The sequence below is a fragment of the Budorcas taxicolor genome, chromosome 7 (genome assembly GCF_023091745.1).
Source record: "Budorcas taxicolor isolate Tak-1 chromosome 7, Takin1.1, whole genome shotgun sequence".
Lineage (NCBI taxonomy): Eukaryota > Metazoa > Chordata > Mammalia > Artiodactyla > Bovidae > Budorcas > Budorcas taxicolor.
The window spans coordinates 34,236,661-34,260,499 of NC_068916.1; the positions used below are offsets into that span (position 1 = coordinate 34,236,661).

At 37.7% G+C, this 23,839-nt stretch overlaps 1 protein-coding gene across 1 annotated transcript in view; it reads right to left on the bottom strand.

Annotated features, from left to right (window-relative positions):
* Positions 1-3,188: 3,188 nt before the first annotated feature.
* The window catches only part of HSD17B4 (hydroxysteroid 17-beta dehydrogenase 4), a 112,529-nt gene continuing 91,878 nt past the window's right edge, over positions 3,189-23,839 (bottom strand). Inside the window, exons 21-24 of the mRNA XM_052642823.1 lie at positions 22,901-22,987; positions 21,300-21,438; positions 12,214-12,341; positions 3,189-3,592 (exon numbers count right to left, since the gene is read on the bottom strand). Of these exons, the coding sequence (XP_052498783.1) occupies positions 3,503-3,592; positions 12,214-12,341; positions 21,300-21,438; positions 22,901-22,987 (444 nt within the window). The 3' untranslated portion in view covers positions 3,189-3,502. The remainder of the gene's footprint in view (positions 3,593-12,213; positions 12,342-21,299; positions 21,439-22,900; positions 22,988-23,839) is intronic.

Sequence of the window (23,839 nt, forward strand, 5' to 3'; positions counted from 1 at the left end):
CAATTCTTAGAAAAATGGTCAAATAAATCTCTTAGGTGACATCGTGCAAATAGCACTTTGATGGGCGATGGTAATGAAACAGTTAAATGGCAGCAATTTACACTTGTCCCTCCTCAATTACAATTGCAGGGATATCCGCACATTCAAGGGGATATTTGGAAACTATGGGCAGTTTCTGGTACTCTCACTATATGGTCAGGAAACTATACTTTGGATAGTGGCGACTCCTCGGGTCCATTTCATGTTAATTTACATGTTAATAAATCTTATTCTGCAATGGCATGTGTAAAATATCCTTTTACATTGTTATATGGGAATTGGAATGATACTGTGGGGTCTGTATCATGTGATTATTGTAATCTAACTCAATGTGTAAATCAGTCTTGGTGGGAAGAATTTGAAAGACAAGCTAATAACTCCAATTTTTCATTAGTAATTGTTAAAACTCGGACAGAAGTATGGTTACCTATAAATCTGACTCGGCCATGGTCAGATTCTTTTGCTGCTTCTCATCTAGTAACTGCTGTACAGACTTTGCTACATCAATCTCGACGTATGCTTGGTGTGGTCATTGCTTCAATTCTAGCAGTTGCATCAATAACTGCAACAGCAGGAGTGGCAGGCCTTGCATTACACCAAGGAATTCAAATAGCTGATTTTGTTCGGGACTGGCATAAAGACTCTCATTTGTTATGGCAACAACAGCGAGATTTGGATGCACAACTTGCTACCGACATGCTCAATCTTCAATACACCGTTTCCTGCCTTGGGGATCAATTAACTGTTTTATCTACACAAAATGTATTGAAATGTGATTGAAATTCTTCTCAGTTTTGTACAACACCTGTACCATTTAACATGAGTGAGGGATGGGAAAGAGTAAAACAATCTTTGACTGGGCATCAAAATCTCACTACGGAGATTATGGACCTGGAATGACAAATTTTGTCTACTTTTAGCAGGACTTTACCTGATATTACGGGGTCTGATTTGTTGAAAAGTCTTCAAGAGGGAATGAATAACTTAAATCCATTAGGGCATGCATCCACACTAATTGGGACCACATTTGGGAACACTGTGTTTATATTACTTTTATGTTGTATTGCTTTTCTAGTCTTCCAGCGATGGCGGAAAGGGAAACAACTAAAGCACAAAGCAGAGAAGATCCAGACCATGCTACAATTTATTAAGGCAAATAAAAAAGGGGGAGATGAAGGAAGTTAATCTGGCCACAATAGGGAAGTGGAGATGTGCCTGCAAACGGGACTCTCTGCTCGGGCGGAACATGCTTGCAAACAAGATGTTCTGCCAAGGAGTCTGGACACAGCCTTGAGTTTAATGGTCCCTTGCAAACGAGGGAACATTCCCTTCATGTGATAATGAGGAAGAAAGGGCTCTGGACAGACTCTGCAGTAAACAGGAATTTCACTCCCTTTTGCTGTACGATAACATTTATGCACATGTGCTGTACTGAGAAGGCTTAGTCATGCAGTCTGGAATTCTGCCAAGGGGGCTTTTTATAAAAATAAACCGCAGCTTGTTTGCGCAGTTCTTTTCCTCCGGCCGGAGTTGTGTCTTTGTCTGTTTCTTGTGTGTGTGTCTTGTCTTTGTGTCATTTCGCTCACAACATTTTTCTTGGGGATGGTCTTGATCCATGTCTCCTGTACAATGTCATGAACCTCCGTCCATAGTTCATCAGGCACTCTCTCTATCAGACCTAGTCCCTTAAATCTATTTCTCACTTCCACTGTATAACCAATTGTAAGGGATTTGATTTAGGTCATACCTGAATGGTCTAGTGGTTTTCCCCACTTTCTTCAATTTAAGTCTGAATTTGGCAATAAGGAGTTCATGATCTGAGCCACAGTCAGCTCCCAGTCTTGTTTTTGCTGACTGTATAGAGCTTCTCCATCTTTGGCTGCAAAGAATATAATCAATCTGATTTCAGTGTTGGCCATCTGGTGATGTCCATGTGTAGAGTCTTCTCTGGTGTTGTTGGAACAGGGTGTTTGCTAAGACCAGTGTGTTCTCTTGGCAAAACTCTATTAGCCTTTGCCCTGCTCCATTCTGTATTCCAAGGCCAAATTTGCCTGTTACTCCAGGTGTTTCTTGACGACCTACTTTTGCATTCCAGTCCCCTATACTGAAAGGGACATCTTTTTTTAGTGTTAGTTCTAAAAGGTCTTTAGGTATTCACAGAAACATTCGACTTCAGCTTCTTCAGCATTACTGGTTAGGGCATAGACTTGGTTTACCGAGATATTGAATGGTTTGCCTTGGAAACAAACAGAGATCATTCTTCGTTTTTGAGATTGCATCCAAGTACTGCATTTCAGACTCTTGTTGACTATGATGGCTACTCCATTTCTTCTAAGGGATTCCTGCCCACAGTGGTAGATATAATGGTCATCTGAGTTAAATTCACCCATTCCAGTCCAATTTAGTTCACTCATTCCTAGAATATCTACGTTCACTCCTGCCATCTCCTGTTTGACCACTTCCAGTTTGCCTTGATTCATGGACCTAACATTCCAGGTTCCTATGCAATATTGCTCTTTATAATATCAGACCTTGCTTCTAACACCAGTCACATCCGCAACTGGGTGCTGTTTTTGCTTTGGCTCTATCCCTTCATTCTTTCTGGAGTTATTTCTCCACTGATCTCCAGTAGCATATTGGGTACCTACAGACCTGGGGAATTCATCTTTCAGTGTCCTATCTTTTTGCCTTTTCATACTGTTCATGAAGTTCCCAAGGCATGAATACTGAAGTGGTTTGCAATTCCCTTCTCCAGTGGACCACATTTTTTCAGGACTCTCCACCATGGCGTGTCCATCTTGGGTGGCCCTCATAGCATGGCTTAGATTCATTTAGTTAGACAAGGCTGTGGGCCATGTGATAAGATTGGCTAGTTTTCCGTGATTGGGGTTTCAGTCTGTCTGCCCTCTGATATCCTCTCAGAGCCTACCGTCTTACTGTTTTGTAAGTAGTTGATACTATAAATCAACGACTGCTAAATTTTTAAAGAAAATCTGGAAACACACAAAGACCTTTATCTTGCCTTAAAATGGAATTCTATTATAGCAACGTATGCAAATGAGTACAATACGAAAATTCATGTTAAAATTGGGGTATCAATAAATCAAAGAGAAAATAATACAGTGTAAAAGACATCAAAGTAGCCTCTACTCATTTAATTTTCCTTACAACTTATAAATGCTATCCCAATTCTAAAGAGACTAGATTTGGGTGAAAATTTTTTATTATGAAGACATTGGTCTAAGGACAGAAGGATAATCATGTGCCAACTTACAATTCCTTGTAAAAATAATAACATGAAAAATTAGTAGAAAATAAAAATCTGAAAGTTATCTGGATTCTGAAAATGTTAAGCAATTCTCCCTGTACCTTAATTTTGATCATTTTTGCTGGATTATTTCTGCATATTTAGGCAAAGAGAGTATTTAATTTTTCTGTTGTAATTAAGAACATAGTACATCCTTCAGAGCTTGGCATAGTCTTTAAGAATCATCTGGAGCTTCTGGCTCAGCAAGATATTCCCTCTGGCCTTCAGTCTGCCACTAAAGAATGCCTGGAAAGGGGAAAGGGAAAACAGAGTACCAACCTTTGTTACATCACAGTTTCTATCTTTTTCAAAAAGATCATTGTTAAGACTGAATACAATTGAGTTAATAACTCCAGACAACAAAGGCAACTTTTATCTAGCAATGATAGTTTAATGATTATAGATAGCACCCAATTTTTAGATATCTAAGAAAAAATAACAATGCCTTGTATATTTTAGAAAACCATAGAATGGAAAGATCTGGTGGTTCTGCTTCAACCTATGCTACTGGCTTTAATCTATGTTCTTAAATGTGAATTTGAGACCATATGAATAAAAGGCTTTACTGTATTACTAACAATAAAAACATTCAATTCAGAACTTTTAAAAATAGATTTAAAATGTTTACTATATATTCATGAAACAGAAGGCCATATAGTGGCAAAATAAGATAGTCTAACAAAGTGGTACATAGATCCTGGGCTGTGGCATTAGAATGCCTGGGTTAAAATCTAGGCTCTGCCACTAAATGGAAGGTGAGCTTGGACAAACGACTTAACCTCTCTGAGCTCTGGCCTCCTTATCTATAAAGAGTATGACAACAGCACCTAAATAGCAGCTTTGTTGTATGAGTTGAATGAAACAGTGTGTAAAGTTCTTTGCTTAGCGCCTGACATGGAAGTAGGTACTAAACTCATCATTACAAGTAGGCCGTCATGTTAAAACACTAAGAGCTCCAGTTCTTTTCTGACCTGACAAAAGAAATCTGTGCAATTTCTCCTGTTCTACTCTGTTCAGTTTCTGTTCAATTTCTACTGTTCGCTAACAGTAAAATAAAAATGATAAAACACATATAGCTTAATGAGAAAATAAGATATGGAATATGAAGTGAAAAGAAGTCTCTAGATTTTTAGCTACATTGAAAAAAATAGTAATATCCATGCATACTTAACATTACAAAGCAGCCCCACAAATAAAATGTCACTTGAGAAGCACAGCCATCAACCTGAACTGGGCATACCAGCAAAAGAGATGTTCAGAAAGCTTAAAAACATGCTCAAGACCATAGTGCCAGCAACAAATAGGCCAGGACTTGAATTTGGGTGCTCTCTGCTTAACAGTGTCTCCTGATCATTAAATAGCAGCAACTTAATCTGTGTACCAAATCCTCACCACCTGGAGGAAAAGCAAAAACTACTTAAACTTTTTATCCCAAAATTAATACAGGATAATTTCATTCAATCAGGATCAAGTGCTAAGCTTCCAAACTGGAGACTGGAATTTTAAAACTAAGACTGCTTTCACTGTGAAGCTACAGAAATGATGGTCTGCAACTCCTGCAGAGAGTCACTACTGAGACCTGCTTGCCAGGTGCTACAATCTGAGAGGGACTTACCAACCAATAAGAACACCTATTTCCTTGAAGTAAGTACACCAATATTTGGTGGTTGCTATCGAGTAGAAGAATTTTGTACGTAAATCTCTGTTCCTAGTGGACTCTTAGAACAGGTTCCTAGAAGAAGAATTACTGAACCATGGCATTTAGATTTTCTTGACCATACTGCCATTATCATGGTTTTCAAACTTTGTTCCTCAGTGCACTAGGGCACTGCAGTGAACTCAAACACACTTTGGAGTATTTAAATTTTTTGAAGGAAATACAGTGACATTGGTCAAAGACAACACAAAAAACTACTCTTCTTAGATCTATTTAATAAACTGAACCATTAGGTATTTCTTTTAGCCTAGAAATGCCATAAAACTTTTTTACTGAACTGTAAGTTGCCATAAAAGAAGTCAGGGAAACTCTCACAGTGCTTTCCAGAAAGATGGCATCAAATTAATATTCCTTCTAGCTATGTGTAAATTCTCTTATCCCAACCTTAATAATTCTATTTTTCCAATCTTTGAAAATCCGAGGCAAAAATGACATGCTTTGATTTGCATGTTTTAGATACTGGGAAAAATTAGTCATTGTTCTCGTGTATGTATTTCTCTCTCTCATTAATTATTGGTTCATGTCTTTTGCTCATTTTTTTACACTGAGGTCTTGGTGTTGCTCATAGATTTTATAGGTTATTGACACCAATATACTATGTACCATCATTTTTTTCCCGAGGTTTATGGAATGTCTTATAGAGGGAGTCTGACAAGCAGAAGTTTTACATTTCTACACAGCCTAAACTACTATTATTGAGCTTGTGTTCCTTATTTCTACCCTTGCTTTAATCTATTCAAGTATTAACTGAGAATCTAAAGTACCCTCGACAATATTTTATGCTAGAAAAGAGACATCTCTCCCTGTTCTCACAGTGCTAACATTACAATAGGGAAGTCAAAAAAACAAAATGTGAACAAGTAATTAAAGACTTATAAATGCTATTAAGGAGGTTATGAAAAACTGTAACAGGAGGGAACTACTCTGGATAAAACAAAGCCAGTCCTACAAAAAGATAGGGATTGAAATTCCCGAAAAGGCAAATATATAGACATTGAAGGAATAAAAATTGATGGGAAGGAACTAAGAGAAAGGCAATGTAAACTGATTTAGTATAATTGATACGGCAAGCAGTGTAGGATGAGGCTGGGAGATGAGCAAGGGAAGCGTCACAAACAATATGATAACAGGTAGTTTAGATTTTATCTAAGTGCAAAAGAAAATCCTGGAGGTTTTTATCAGGTGGAATAACCGATAATCTGATTTTATTCTTAAGAGATTATTCTGGCTTCCGTGTGAACAGATTGGTGGAAAGGCAAGACTAAGTGTAGTAAGACCAGTCAGAAAGCCAGGTGAGAGATGATGGAAACTTGGGTCATGATGATATCCCTAGTGATGAAGAGAAGAAAATGAATACTAAAGATACATTTTGGAGAAATAACAAACAGGATTAAGGATAGAAAGGATACAAAGGTAAAAAAAAAGCCAAGACAATTCTTGTATTATTGAGCATACTAATTTCAGTAGACAGATAATTGTGCCATTTCCTGAAAACAGACTTGGGGGAGAAAATTAAATCCCAAGTTCTAAATGGGGCATAATAAAGTGTCCCATCAGAGATGCAAGTAGAGAGTGGAACTCAGAGAAGATGACTGAGTGAGACAATTAAATCTGCAAGATGACAACATATAGATGGCCCTAAATACCACAGGATAGATGGACTCATTTAGGATAGATGGACTCATTTAGGAGTATTATTTAGAGAAGAGTCCTGAAATGAGCTCTCAGAAATACCAAAACCCAATGGCTAGGGGTAAAAGAAGAAGACACCACAGGAGATTAAGAATAGCCAAAGGTGGAAAAAGCAAAATGGGAAAATAAGGTGTCATAAAAGGCAATGGATGAAATTATTTCAAAAAGTTGGTGGTTACCTGAGTTAAATGCTACGAAAAGGCTGAGAAAGACCTAGACAGAGAAATATTCACTGGACTTAGGAGTTTTATGGTGTAGTACGTCAAGGCTTTATATTGTCACCTTGTTTATTTAATTTATATGCAGAGTACATCATGAGAAAAGCTGAGCTGGAAGAAGCACAAGCTGGAATCAAGATTGCCAGGAGAAATATCAATAATCTCAGATATGCAGATGACACCACCCTTATGGCAGAAAGTGAAGAGGAACTAAAAAGCCTCTTGATAAGAGTGAAAGAGGAGAGTGAAAAAGTTGGCTTAAAGCTCAACATTCAGAAAACGAAGATCATGGCATCTGGTCCCATCACTTCATGGGAAATAGATGGGGAAACAGTGGAAACAGTGTCTGACTTTATTTTGGGGGGCTCCAAAATCACTGCAGAAGGTGATTGCAGCCATGAAATTAAAAGACGCTTACTCCTTGGAAGGAAAGTTATGACCAACCTAGACAGCATATTCAAAAGCAGAGACATTACTTTGCTGACTAAGGTCCGTCTAGTCAAGGCTATGGTTTTTCCAATGGTCATGAATGGATGTGAGAGTTGGACTGTGAAGAAAGCTGAGCACTGAAGAATTGATGCTTTTCAACTGTGGTGTTGGAGAAGACTCTTGAGAGTCCCTTGGACTGCAAGGAAATCCAACCAGTCTATTCTAAAGGAGATCAGTCCTGGGATTTCTTTGGAAGGACTGATGCTGAAGCTGAAACTCAACAACTTTGGCCACCTCATGAGAAGAGTTGACTCATTGGAAAAGACTCTAATGCTGGGAGGGATAGGGGGCAGGAGGAGAAGGGGACGACAGAGGATGAGATGGCTGGATGGCATCACGGACTCGATGGACATGAGTCTGAGTGAACTCCGGGAGATGGTGATGGACAGGGAGGCCTCGCGTGCTGTGATTCATGGGGTCACAAAGAGTCAGACACGACTAAGTGACTGAACTGACTGAACTGATGGTGTCATGTCTTATGTTTAAGTCTTCAAGTCCTTTTGAGTTTATTTTTAACTTTTTTTTAAACGTAGCCACTATGTAATTTTTGATTACATATGTGGCTCACATTATTATATGGGGCTTCACATCTTAGCTCAGATGGTAAGGAATCTGCCTGCAACACAGGAGACCCAGGTTCAATCCCTGAGTCGGGAAGATTTCCTGAAGAAGGGAATGGCTACCTACTCCAGTATTCTTGCCTGGAGAATCCCATGGTTTCAATTACGTATGTAGCTCACATTGTATGTCTAACATGTCTAATATTAAAACCAGGACAGCACTGGTTTAGACAATTCTTTTGTGAAAAGGAAAAAGATTTGAAATGGCATGCTGGATGGGGATTGCTTTAAGATCTGTGTTAGCTTGCCTCTGTGCTGTAGGACACTTACATCATGAAATGAAAGAGAATGATGTAGAAAAAAGCGGAAGGAGAGCAACAATGACTTTAAGTAGATACTTGGATGAGAAATGAAGACATCTTTGACAGAAAGAGGGAGACTTCCTTCAATGTAATATACAGGAAAAAAAGAAGATCAATGCAGATGCTGATGGGGTTCTCTGATAGCTCAGATGCTAAAGAATCCACCTGCAATGTGGGAGACCCAGGTTTGATCCCTGGGTCGGGAAGATCCCCTGTTGAAGGGATGGCTACCCACTCCAGTATTCTTGCCTGGAGAATTCCATGGACAGAAGAGCCTGGCAGGCTATAGTTCATGGGATCACAAAGAGTCAGATACGATGAGCAACTAATACACACACATGTAAATGCCAATAGAATAGATCTGGTGATAGGAAAGTAAATATTTTCATCTGAGGTCTTTCTTTTTTTTCCCAAAGAAGCATGAAGAAAGGTCAGCAGCTGAAGACAAATATGAAAAACACATCTCAGACAATAGGAATGGAAGCTGAGTGGAAAATCACGGTAAGATTGCTAGACAGTGCTTAAAGACTATTTGAGATTTGTAATCAAAATTTGGGGCTTCCCTGGTGGCTTAGTGATAAAGAACCCGCTGGCCAATGCAGGAGACGCAGGTCCAATTCCTGGGTCATAAAGATTCCCTTGGAGAAGGAAATGGCAACCCACTCCAGTATTCTTACCTGGACAATCTCATGGACAAAGGAACCTGGTGGGTTACAGTCCATGGAGTCGCAAAAGAGCTGGACATGGCTTAGCAAATAAACAACAAAAATCAAAATTTTAAAGGGAATCCAACTTGTCTAGTTGTACGGTTTTCCTCCTAACTCCTTCCTCTATTCTGGTACAGACAGAAAGATGGCAGAGAGTAGAGTTAAAATAGGGTGGAATTTTCCACCCAAGTAAGATGAGAGATATACAGGGAGATGAGGACATTTTCAAGGGAGATATTATGATGGACCACAAAATCTAAGCTGAACAAGAAGAGACGAAAAGACAGAACGGCGTTGACGGACACAAAGTGGGGGTGTCAACAAACTGGAGGCGTCTGAAGTTCAACAGCAGTAGTAAGACTCACAAAACAAAAACAAGCAAGGGATGGTATTGGAGAATGGTGATGTTTTGAAATAGATATTGGAATTTGTACATTTTATGCTTCCAGTAAAGACAAAAGCTGATACAGAATGGACTGAAAGAGAATTTGACATAGTATCAATAAACGAAGAGTCATCTGGTTAGGGAAGCCATTTTTATGGACGCTGAAGGAAGCCACCAAAGCTGACAAGAGTTGGTGCAGAGACACTGCACACTAGGACATAAGCTGTTCGACAGCTGAAGAACAGGGCTGATGGCACCAAGGTGCGGCAGAGCATGACTGAGCCAAATGAGTTTAGAAAACCTCTAGTGTTGATTAGAACTTCTATGAAGACTAGATCTTTCAGAATAATAAACAGCTATGTTTTTGTCAAGTTTTGCCTCTGCTTTAATTATTTCACATTTAATTCCATTCTGTCTGGTATTGACAGAATGGTACACAGAATGACACAAAGCACTATCATTTACTATGCAACTTCCCATTATTATTCACCCCCAAAGACCTGATATTCCTAATGATTATATAAATGTCACATAAAGGTTTCCCTAAATCCTACATTTAATCCTTTAAAGGCATCTCAAATATATCTTACAAAAGAACACTTAATTATTCACTGACTAGCCATAATGACCTTTATTTTTTTTTTGTCATTGAAACATTTATTTTATTTATTTTTTAATTTTATTTTTACTTTATTTTACTTTACAATACTGTATTGGTTTTGCCATAGATTGACATGAATCCACCACGGGTGTACATGCGTTCCCCTCCCACCTCCCTCCCCATAACATCTCTCTGGGTCATCCCCGTGCACCAGCTCCCAGCATCCTGTATCCTGCATCGGACATAGACTGGCGATTCGATTCTTACATGATAGTATACATGTTTCACAATCTAGAGCTCAACAGCTTCCTATCACGTATAAGATCTAAACTCCTCACCAACATCTACAAGGTCCAGTATGATTAACCCATGCCTACTTTTTCCTCTTCCCCTCGTGTCTCTCTCCCCACTGCTCATTTTGTTGGCCTCCTCACACTTATTATATCCAATAAGCAGAGCCACTGGTGCCTCCAGCCTTTGCACTGGTTGTTTCTTTAGCCTTATTGTTCATTCCCTCATCTTTACTTTGTTCAGGTCTCTATCAAGTCTTTTTGAACAACCCTATCTAAAATAGTGCCTCCATCCTGTCACATTCTAATCCAAGAGTTGGCAAACTACAGCCCAAAGGCCAAAACCAGTCTGTTGCCTGTTTTCGGTCATAAACAAATTTGATTGGAACTCAGCTACATCCATTGGTTATATATATATATATATATATATATATATATATATATATATATATATATAAAATCCATGCTACTTTAACTCTGTAAATGGCAGAACCAAGTAGGTGCAACAGAGACCATCTGACCTGCAAAGCTTAGAATATTTACAATGGGACCCTTTACAGAAAAAGTTTGCCAACCACTACTGTAACCCATAACTCTGACTTATTTTTCTCTGTATTTGAAATTATATTTCTTTTCCATTTTCCTCTAGAACTAAGCTCTGCCCAGAAGGGGCACTGTCTTGTTTAGCCACATCAAGCACCCAAATAAAAGGAGGTACTAAATAAATTCCTGGGAAAGAGTTAACTGAGAGCTCACCCAATACCTGGCATTATAGTAAGCTCTTCATGAATATTAGTGGATTTAGTTATCATCCATTTAGTTATTTGGGATTATCATTATTCATTTTACAATGAGAAAATTAAGGTTTAGAGAGTAGATGTAAGAGCTAAGATTGAAACTCAGGCTTATCTGATCCCAAAAGAATGTATTTTTAACCACAATACAACGTTATAATTCTTTTTAAACTAGTCTTTCTATCCAAGGAAACTGAACATTTTATCCTTTATTCAAATTGTCCTGTAACTTGTAAAGTTGTATTGTTTTCTGCAAATAAGCACTGTGCTTTTATTGTTTTGGTACTCATTGGTACTTGGAACTTTGAGCAGTTATTATAAACAAATTTTTTAAATTATATCTTCTAGTTGGTGTTGCTGCTATGTGAAAGCTCTTTTTAAATAATTACTGTGCAATCAACCATTTGTTTGAACTCCTCTGATATAAGAATAATATGATCTTCTTGGGATTTCTAGCTACATAATCATGATCCAAAAATCACAAAATTTCCTCCTCCCTTCTAGTTGCTACATCAGTTACTTTAATTTTGTGTGTCTGTGGATTACCCAGAGGTTTTAGAACAATATTAACTCATAATGGTCAGTGAAGGTACTCTTGTTTTAATCATGATTTTCTACCGAAATGTCTCTAAATGTTTTACCCTCAGGAAGATACTGGCTATTATGTTCCATCTTTCTATTTTCAGTTTACCATGATGATTAAGACAAGTTCTTAATCTTATATATCAGGGAAGAATGTCTAATTTTATGAAATATCATATGGTTTTTCACCTCTGAACTAATGACAATAAATTAAAAGGTCTAGATATGAGTTTTATATTGTTTATCTGCTGAAGAAGAATTTCACTCAAAACTTTATTTTTAACAAGTTATTGACTGAAAAACTCCATTAGAAAAATATATGATCTGTCAACCTGAATACTGCTATCAACTCTTTCTTCAGAGCTGTAAAAAATCTGTCTTATAAATTAGAATTTTGGAGTCAGCCAAAAACTGCAACTGTCAAATAGGAAAAAATAATGACTAATAAATAAACATTGTAAGAACTTTACCTTCTGAGGATCAAGCTTGCCCAAGACTACTTCCATGAAATCTTCATCTGAAAGTGTGATGGTTACATCAGCAGAGCCTTTTGCAGGGCCTTGATACACTTTTCCAGAACCAGTTTTCAGGTCAATAGCTGGGAAAAATAGGAAGAAATCAATATCAGTCATTTTATCTTTACAACTTGAGAATAAAATGAACCAGATAAATGCAAACATTTTTAACAGTTTCAGAGTTACTGTGGTGTTTATTCTACATTATATATTACATATCACTTAGAAAAAATTTTTTAAATCATTTATTTTTTGAGATGTCCTTTTTATAAAGAATATGATTTTCAAAAGAATCAAATCAATAATAGTTTTCCTTCATTGAAGAAGTTTACACAATAGAGAGATTTGAAAAGTGAATCAATGTAAAATAATATAATGAAGTTAAGAGGTTGGAAGTTATATGATTAAGGTCTTTAGATTCAAATAAAGACTCTATAGTCAATAAAAGAAGAAAATGGAATTTTAAAACAATTGCATATTGGTTGGGGTTGGGGAAGGGAATGCACACTCATCGCTTTCCAATAACTTGAACTCATCAAAGGTTCTTCCATATGAATTAAATGATAGTAAAATTAAAAATTTTAAAGTATTTCAATTAGTCATGTATTTATAAAATGCTTATTGCCCTAACTGTTGTGAATAAAGGTTAAAATTAAAATCTTTTCCCTTAACTGTTTTGGACAGCAGGATTAAGTGTCCCAGAAATAGGCTGGGTAACTGGAAAAGATATTAAAAATTTACCTCCTTCATTGCTCTCTGTATAGCACAGAGCTTTACGTTAAAGTTACATTTTACAAAGTTTTCATTGTCATACATGTGACCAAGACCACTCATCCAGAAAGGCCAATTCCACTCATCCAGCTTTAGCCTCTTGAATGTGCTTTCTCTCCTATTGCAAAGAAGCTATGATCACATCACTCTCCCTAAGAGTGTGTAGGGAACTCCCAACTTAGGATCAAGAAAAGATACACACAGGTAAAAAAAATTATATAGACTTGTTAGCCAAGTTCTGCTGCAAAGACAGAATTAAATCACTCCCACTGTCCACAGAAGATAATTTTGCCAACTAAACTAAACTAAACAAACAAAAAAAAATAACATGACTACTAACGGTTACCTTGGGGAGGAGAAAGGGTAAGAAGCGGAACTTTTTGCTTTGTTTCATTCACTCACTTCATTGTTTAGTTTCTTCTATGGTTCTCAGACAATATGCAAGATACTAGGAATAAGGCGTGAAGAACAAAGGCTCTGTTCTTACTGGCACATACATATTACAAACATGTTTTTCCGCGTTATTTGTGTAGTTAAAAACAAAAGTAGAATAAGAGAAGAAGGAAGGCAGGCAAGGAAGGAGCAGGGAGAGACTAATAGGAGGGGGTCAGAGGGTAGAAAGGAAAGACTAAAGAAAAGCAAACCTCTGACATTCAACAGATACTGTTTTAATTTTTCACAAGTGAGTCTAAGGCCCACTGTATGCACTAGTCTTGCTCAGGAATAAAACCAGACTCATACAATCTTAATACTTCAGTGTGGAGTAAATTTCTTAGCTAATGAAGGCCCTTCTAATGAAGTGCTATCTACCTGCCCTCTCACTCACTCGGTTTTACTTGCTGCTTCACAGCCAGATTCTCATAAAGCAATAAAACTTTTTTCTGTGGAAAGCTAATAACTAGTGCTGATAAACAAAAAGAGGGCTAAAAAGGGGAAAGTTCTTAGCAAGAAGACTAGCCTCTGTCAGACCACCTCAGCCCAGCAAGGCAGAGACCACACTGGTCCTCGCTCAGGCAGCCCCCCAGCTCCTACATGACCAAGCACGACAGGCCTCAGAGGAGCCTAAACTTGAAAGACACAATGAAGATGCCTCCTACTCCACAGCCAAAACCAAGCCTTGTACCAGAACTGTCCTCATTCTCTGTAGATGCACACTAACTTGGTTGTTAAAAATCCCGACACAGACACACCTCTGCCCAGCGATTCACTGTTCGTGTTGTCTAGACAGCGAGATACAGGAAGGAGCTGGGAAGATGGGCACAGTCGAGGATCTCTTGGTTGGGATGCATCTTTCAGGCCACTGAGCGCAAACCTCTTGGCTTCTAGACTTGCTTAAGGGTAGTCACTCTGTGTAACCCCAGTTCCACAGGTGAACAAAGTAGCTGAGCCTGTTCTCTCTAAACAGGTTTGCGTTTGCCATAATATGAACAAGGCTGGGACAACTGAAATGTTTAGAAAAACAGTTTAAAAACAGCTCGCAAAAAAAAAAATAGGTATTCCCTAAGTCAAGGTATTTAGTCACCTATTTTATGTCATTAAGCACCAAGATGCAAAAAAGAGATGCCAACATGGAATCATCTTCTGAGCTACCAGGGAAGTCCCATAAAAAACATCATAAGCCGAAAATCTTAGGTACTTTCTACTGCTGCCAGCTCTGATTTAGCTCAGTGACACAGACTGCAAGAAAACAATTAGAACTGAAAAGAGATACACACAGTTTAGAATCAAATCAAAGACAGATAACTAAAGAGAATAATGAACACTTTCAGAGAAAGCTCCAAGATCCAATTTGATTGTTAGTTTTGATAAATTAGGACCGGAAGAAGATAAACAAAATAACAAATAAACAAAAGCCACAGGCATCAATTATAAGTAAGTATTAATAGGATTCAAATATTCCAATTTTGAGGTGGAATATAAGAAAAAACCCTTTGCCTAGGTTAATAAAAGGCAATTACTAAATGTAAGCACGTTTTCTAATACAGTCTACAAGGCAAGTGACACTAAGATAAGGTGAAAATATTAATTGGTTATTGAACTATATTTAAAAAAATTATCATATTTGTCAGAATGAATCACTTGTATATTTTATAAATCTCTACAGAGTTCTATTCTGCCAACTGTGAGACACACAATTCCAGCAACTTTTCTCACTCTTGTCTCATTCCTTTCCATGACCAGTATCTACAAAAATTCTGTGCTTTATATTTATAACTCAACTTGTAATATAGTTTCACCTATAGGGAAAAGGTAGAATTCCGTCATAGATAGACAGAAGGAAGGACAGAACAAAGAAAGAAAGGCCAGTGCTGATACCTACATATCGCTGTTAATTGATAAAGATTTTTAGAAAAAAAAATAGACACTGAAATTTGGTGTCTGAAGACCACTTCAGTATTCTTGCCTTGAGAACCCAATGAACAGTACGAAAAGGAAAAATGATAGGATACTGAAAGAGGAACTCCCCAGGTCAGTAGGTGCCCAATATGCTACTGGAGATCAGTGGAGAAATAACTCCAGAAAGGATGAAGGGATGGAGCCAAAGCAAAAACAACACCCAGTTGTGGATGTGACTGGTGATAGAAGCAAGGTGCGATGCTGTAAAGAGCAATATTGCATAGGAACCTGGAATGTCAGGTCCATGAATCGAGGCAAACTGGAAGTGGTCAAACAGGAGAGGGCAAGAATGAACATCGACATTCTAGGAATCAGCAAACCAAAATGGACTGGAATGGGTGAATTTAACTCAGATGACCAGTATATCTACTACCTCAGGCAGGAATCCCTTAGAAGAAATGCAGTAGCCATCATGGTCAACAAAAGAGTCCAAAACGCAGTACTTGGATGCAATCTCAAAAACGAAGAATGATCTCTGTTCATCTCCAAGGCAAACCATTCAATATCATGGTAATCCAAGTCTATGACCCAACCAGTAACACTGAAGAAGCTGAAGTTGAACGCTTTTATGAAGACCTACAAGACTTTTTAGAACGAACACCCAAAAAAGATGTCCTTTTCATTATAGAGGACTAGAATGCAAAGGTAGGAACTCAAGAAACACCTGGAGTAACAGGCAAATTTGGCCTTGGGATACGGAATGAAGTAGGACAAAGACTAATAGAGTTTTGCCAAGAAAATGCATTGGCCATAGCAAACACCCTCTTCCAACAACACCAGAGAAGACTCTACATATGGACATCACCAGATGGTCAACACCAAAACCAGATTGATTATATTCTTTGCAGCCAAAGATGGAGAAGCTCTATACAGTCAACAAAAACAAGACCGGGAGCTGACTATGGCTCAAATCGTGAACTTTTTATTGCCAAATTCAGACTGAAATTGAAGAAAGTAGGGAAAACCACTAGACCATTCAGGTATGACCTAAATCAAATCCTTTATGATTATACAATGGAAGTGAGAAATAGATTTAACGGACTAGATCTGATAGATAGAGTGCCTGATGAACTATGGACGGAGGTTCATGACACTGTACAAGAGACAGGGATCAAGACCATCCCGTGGAAAAGAAATGCAAAAAAGCAAAATGGCTGTCTGAGGAGGCCTTACAAATAGCTGTGAAAAGAAGAGAAGTGAAAAGCAAAGGAGAAAAGGAAAGATATAAGCATCTGAATGCAGAGTTCCAAAGAATAGCAACAAGAGGTAAGAAAGCCTTCCTCAGCGATCAATGCAAAGAAATAGAGGGAAACAACAGAATGGGAAGGACTAGAGATCTCTTCAAGAAAATGAGAGATACCAAGGGAACATTTCATGCAAAGATGGGCACAATAAAGGACTGAAATGGTATGGACCTAACAGAAGCAGAAGATATTAAGAAGAGGTGGCAAGAATACACAGAAGAACTGTACAAAAAAGATCTTCACGACCAAGATAATCACAATGGTGTGATCACTCACCTAGAGCCAGACATCCTGGAATGTGAAGTCAAGTGGGCCTTAGAAAGCATCACTACGAACAAAGCTAGTGGAGGTGATGGAATTCCACTTGAGCTGTTTCAAATCCTGAAAGATGATGCTGTGAAAGTGCTGCACTCAATACATCAGCAAATTTGGAAAATTCAGCAGTGACTTCAGGACTGGAAAAGGTCAGTTTTCATTCCAATTCCAAAGAAAGGCAATGCCAAAGAATCCTCAAACCACCACACAATTGCACTCATCTCACATGCTAGTAAGGTAATGTTCAAAATTCTGCAAGCCAGGCTTCAGAAATACATGAACCATGAACTTCCAGATGTTCAAGCTGGTTTTAGAAAAGGCAGAGGAACCAGAGATCAAATTGCCAACATCTGCTGGATCATGGAAAAAGCAAGAGAGTTCCAGAAAAACATCTATTTCTGCTTTATTGACCATGTCAAAGCCTTTGACTGTGTGGATCACAATCAACTGTGGAAAATTCTGAAAGAGATGGGAATACCAGACCACCTGACCTGCCTCTTGAGAAACCTATACGCAGGCCAGGAAGCAACAGTTAGGGCTGGACATGGAGCAACAGACTGGTTCCAAATAGGAAAAGGAGTACGTCAAGGCTGTATATTGTCACCCTGCTTATTTAACTTCTATGCAGAGTACATCATGAGAAACGCTGGGCTGGAAGAAGCATAAGCTGGAATCAAGATTGACAGGAGAAACATCAATAACCTCAAATATGCAGATGACACTACCCTTATGGCAGAAAGTGAAGAGGAGCTAAAAAGCCTCTTGATGAAAGTGAAAGAGGAGAGTGAAAAAGCTGGCTTAAAGCTCAACATTCAGAAAACGAAGATCATGGCATCTGGTCCCATCACTTCATGGGAAATAGAGGGGAAAACAGTAGAAACAGTGTCAGACTTTATTTTTGGGGGCTCCAAAATCACTGAAGATTGTGATGCAGCCATGAAATTAAAAGACGCTTACTCTTTGGAAGGAAAGTTATGACCAACCTAGATAGCATATTCAAAAGCAGAGACATTACTTTGCCAACAAAGGTCTATCTAGTCAAGGCTATGGTTTCTCCAGTGGTCATGTATGGATGTGAGAGTTGGACTGTGAAGAAAGCTGAGCGCTGAAGAATTGATGCTTTTGAACTGTGGTGTTGGAGAAGACTTTTGAGAGTCCCTTGGACTGCAAGGAGATCCAACCAATCCATTCTGAAGGAGATTAGCTCTGGGATTTCTTTGGAGGGAATGATGCTGAAGCTGAAACTCCACTACTTTGGCCACCTCATGAGAAGAGTTGACTCATTGGAAAAGACTCTGATGCTGGGAGGGATAGGGGGCAGGAGGGGAAGGGGACGACAGAGGATGAGATGGCTGGATGGCATCACTGACTCAATGGACGTGAATCTGAGTGAACTCCGGGAGTTGGTGATGGACAGGGAGGCCTGGTGTGCTGCGAATCATGTGGTCACAAAGAGTCAGACACGACTGAGCGACTGTACTGAACTGAAATTCATATTACATGTTTGGCTTCCTTTATCCCCTTCTGAATTAACTTCCTATAAACACAAATGTCTTCCAGAAGGACAAACACCAAAAATGTTAACTGTGAGTAGTGGGATTATACATCTGTATTTCCCACTTTATACTTATATATACCAAAATTTACATAATGAAAATACTGTCCCTAAAAGGAATAGGAATTGTCATATTAAAAAGAAACCTGTATGAAACCAAAATCACTTAAGCAAAACTTCAAAATTTTTCTAGGAATACATAATAGAAGATGGTCTCAAAAAGTTTCAGTTGATTTAGAGATACATCTTTAATTTTTTGGTATTAACAAACATTTACAGTGATCTTTGGTTGTAATAAGGAATAAAACAGTCTGATTTACATGGTACTTAAACAGGCACTCTAAAACAGTAATCTTAGAATAAAAACAATAAAAATCTACAAAATAGTAGTTTCTACTGTGCAAGTAAAATCCTAAACTTAAAGATTTTTTTCTTTAAAAAAAAGTCTGTATAGACACATAATCTGCATGATATGTAGTGTACAAATTATGAATGAAGATAGTTCATACCATCAGCTGTGGGACTTGCAGAAGTACAGCCTACAATCCTTGCTTTCAGGTACCACCATAGTATACTGCTATACTCATAGTAGTGTACTATGAGAAGGATTACAACCAGGCTTGAGATGGGCCTAAAAGTTTATATGGTCCTAGAGTATAAATAAGCCAGTCACAGGCCACTTCATGGAGCCCCTCAGCATTCCAGGGGCTCCTTAGCCCATCTTAACTACATGAGATCTCACTGTTAATAGTTCACGATTATGAAGGAAGGGGAAAATCCTTGAGCTAAAAACTATTCTGAATGCTCCCTATACCACATTGGTAGATAGATGCTTGACTACAAATAAAAGGATCCTATCACTTGGGACTTCAAGACAAAACACATGAAAATCCAAAAATTTTCAGTGAATGTTCACTGGGATACCATATTTCTCCAGCATCTCTAGAGATTAGAATATTCTATAAAATAAACATATAGTTAGAATATAAAGAAAGAATGCTCTACAGATCAAAGTAAGGCTAGAATAGTCTATAAAATAAAGGTAAAGAAACGATGGTGAAAGTTTATTAACAGCATGTTTCATGATTCAAAATATGAATGGCTGTCAGCTATGGAATGAATGTTAGTATCCCTCCAAAATTCATATGTTGAAACCCTAATCTCCAAACAATGATGGTATTTAGAAACAGCTTTATGGAGGCGATTAGGTTTAGATGAGGTCATAAGAGTAGAGCCTCCATAATGGGATTAGTGTCTCTCTCTAAGAAGAGACATGAGAGAGATGATCTTTCTCTCTGCCTTGTGGGGAAACAGTAGGAAGGAAGCCATCTGCAACCCAGGAAGAGGGGTCTCTCCAGAACCCAACCCTGCTGGAACCCTCACATTGGACCTTCCAGCCTCCTCACTATAAGAAAGTAAGTTTCTGCTCTTTAACCTACCCAGTCGATAGTATATTTGTTACAGCATCCTGAACTAAGATACCCTCATTGTTAGAAGCAATGGCTTCTCAGTCTGTATGATTGACGATGAGAAAGAGAATGGATGTATACTCACTTCACTGTCCTTTCACCTATAGAGAAACACAGTGAAACCTGAAAAAGCTACACATTTTTCTGTCACGACATAGACACTGGATACTTAAAAACGTGCTGACAGATCTGGCTGACTAGCAAAGCGAGTCCACAAAAGTGTTAGTGCTTTTATTATGTGGACATAATAAAAGAGAAAATTTTCTAATCTAGAAAAATATTTTTACTCATCTTTAGTAATTTCACCTTACCTTCCCCAACTTTACTTTAAGAATTAAATTAAAATTGGACCCTGCAGTCTCTTAATAGGCCACAGAACAGAAAAGTCTGTGCCATGATTAAGAATGTAGTTACACAACAGATACAAAAGATATGGCAAAAAATATTTCTTCTCCCTTTCTCTCTTTAACACCTAACTTTTCTTTCTTCATAAAATGGTAGTAAGGTTCTTTCCGAGCTCCATGTAAGTGAATGGAAGCATGACTGCTTTCTCTCTGCAGCAACTTGGCTTATATTGGATACCTTGCCAGGTTGCTAATGGCACTCTGATAGTACCTTTGATTGCCAGTTTTATATACTGAGAAAACAATTATGATTTTATACTGATAATTAAGGGCGGTAATCCAAAATGTTAATTTGGGGGAGGGAGGAAGAAAAATGATTTTAAAGCTGTTAAAATATAATGATAATTACTCAAAATTTTAAAATATTTCATTTAACTTGATGTACTTTCTTTATGTTTAAGAGAAATTTGAAGATTAAAGAAGCATACAGCTAAGGCAACCGTTTAAAGTACTAATTTTGGGTGTTACAATGAAATCTTCAAAACAGATTATTTTCATTTTAATTAATTTTTTTCATCTCTAAAAAACATACATGTCTGAGGGCCATGAAACCCATTGAACATGTAAGTTGCTCATTCATGTCTGACTCTGTATAGTCCATGAATTCTCCAGGACAGAATACTGGAGTGGGTAGCCTTTCCCTTTTCTAGGGGATCTTCCCAACCCAGGGATCAAACCCAGGTTTCCTGCATTGCAGGTGGAATCTTTACCAGCTGAGCCACAAGAGCAGCCCATGAAACTCGTTATTTCCCATTAAAAAAAAAAAAAAAAAACACCTTACTGAAGAAGGTACCTACCTTCAAAGAGACAGGCTTTAGTTATAACAAGGATACTTTATTCCTATTGACTAAGAGTTATCTTAGAATATTATAGGGACAGGACTTACTCCACTTGGCTGCAGTATTTTCACCTTTAGTGATATGCCACTCAAACACAGCACCAACTTTCTTTACCACCTCTTGCCCAATACCCTGAAGGCGGCGACCTATTTCTTCAAACACAAGGGTACTCTGAAGCCCCGCACCCTAGCAAAAACAGAAAAGATAATCATTTCATTTTAAAAGATATGTAAAAAATGACTCAAGGGGAAAAACTATCACAAAATCAATGGGCAGTAAGGTAATTTTTTTAAAAACCTGCACATAAATAAGGCAAACTGGTTTTTGTTACCCTACTCTTCTTTCACACCTTTCTATTTATTTATGTCATCCAGAACCTTGATCCCCTTAGTGAAAGAATTTTACTTTTATCAGAATTCAGAAGTAATATTTTACAAGTAGACTAGGAACTAACTTAACAACTTATATCCTAATAGACTTCAGCAGGAAGATACTGGACAAATTAATCAACTTCTGTGATCTCATTTCTTCATTTGTAAAATGAGACTAAATTACATGAAACTTGAATTTCTTTCTAGCTCTAAAATTTCGTACGTTTTTGATCTTAGATTCTTTTTAAAGAGATTTTAATTTTCATTCAGTTATGTGATAATATGGCTAATGAAACACAAATATCATGGATTTGAAAACTTCAACATTACAAAGTTAATATTCTGCAGACAGAATATAAATATTTTTATTAATTTCAGCATGTTAATAGACAGTAATACAAATGTTTTAATAAATAATATATGCTACTGCTTTTATATATGCACTGAATACTTTATACAAATTTTTAAATTGAAAAAAAGGTACAAGATATTTAACTTTTTAACCTTTCTCCAAAATACTATTTACTTAAGATTTCTTATTAAACAAGTGATTTATTTACTCTAAAACTAGAAAATCAATTATATTCTCTTAAAAGATACTCTAGTATCACCACAAAAAAACTTTTTTAGAAATTCGTAATTTTCAAAATATTCCTTTTCTTCCAAGCAGTTCTGAATTAATGGTCTCTAGTTCAAGAATTGTTCTTGCCTGGAGAATCCCAGGGACGGGGGAGCCTGGTGGGCTGCCGTCTATGGGGTCGCACAGAGTCGGACATGACTGAAGTGACTTAGCAGCAGCAGCAGCAGCAGTTCAAGAATTAAGAATCTTTCATAGCTCTAAATTTTCTAAAGTAGACTGAACACTCTTAAAGTGATCTCAACTGAAATTCATAAATCAGGCTATAACTTGGATGCTGTGCTGTGCTTAGTCGCTCAGTTCTGTCAGGCTCTTTGTGACCCCATGGACTGTAGCCCGCCAGGCTCCTCTGTCCATGGGGATTCTCCAGGCAAGAATACTGGAGTGGGTTGCCATGCCCTCCTCCAACGGATCTTCCCAAGCCAAGGGATCAAACCCAAGTGTCCTGCACTGGAGGCGGATTCTTTCTGTCTGAGCCACCAGGGAAGTCCAAGAATACTGGAGTGGGTAACCTATCCCTTCTCCAGGGGATCTTCCTGACCCTGGAATCAAACCAGGGCCTCCTGCATTGCAGGCGGATTCTTTACCAGCTGAGCTACCGGAGAAGGCCATGACTTGAATATCAGTGGTTATAACCTACCTCAGATGGTGTCTTAGCTGAAATAGCAGACGCTGGCACAAGGTCCACATATGCATTTGAAATGACGATGTCTCCAGTTCCTTGGACCTTATAAAGGGTATGGGGGGGGAGGGGCGGAAAACAGCTCACTCTGATGAGGCCAATGAAAATGAAATTTTATTGTGAAACACTATGAAGTCTTTTAAAAGAAATTCACATTTTTCTTCATATGAAAGAGAAAATCATCCAAATTAAATAGTTCATAAATTAAATGTCAAAAGGAATAAACATGAAAGCTTACTGACTTACTAAAATTGTAATTAACCCTAACCATAGAATCTACTGAAGCCTTTCTCAAAAATACTTATGACCAGGTCCCATCTCCAAAGATTCCAATTTAAATGGTCTGAGGTAGAGTCTGAGCATTGGTATTTGGAGGATTTATTTTGCAATATAAGTTATGTCTAGTGGGGAGCCAGGATGAGAATTACTTAATTCTTATAAATAGTAAAAGGCATGGCACAAAATTCACAGGAGGCAGGGTACTCAAAGTGTATTTGTTTGGTTAATACACAACAAAACTGGGTAGAAACAGACCTTCTATTTCAAATAGGAACTATACACAACACAAAGTAAACACCTGAATAGCCTTTTTTCAGAATATTCATTAAAAACACTCAAATTCTAATTCCTAATATGGCACCTAAAATTATTCCAATAGTATTCTTTTATAAAATTATGGTATTGCTAAAATGTAAAGGATAATGTCTAAAAACTTAAGGTAGCACTTATTAAAACTGATTTTTAATAATCAGGAAGATCATTCTCCCCTATTTTCCATTATACTTCAGAAAAATAGATCTTTCAAACAATTTCTTCATTTTATTTCAAATTATATACAGTGGAAAGCATGAAAGGAAACAATTTATGAACAAAATACACTTTAGAAAATTACTCTCT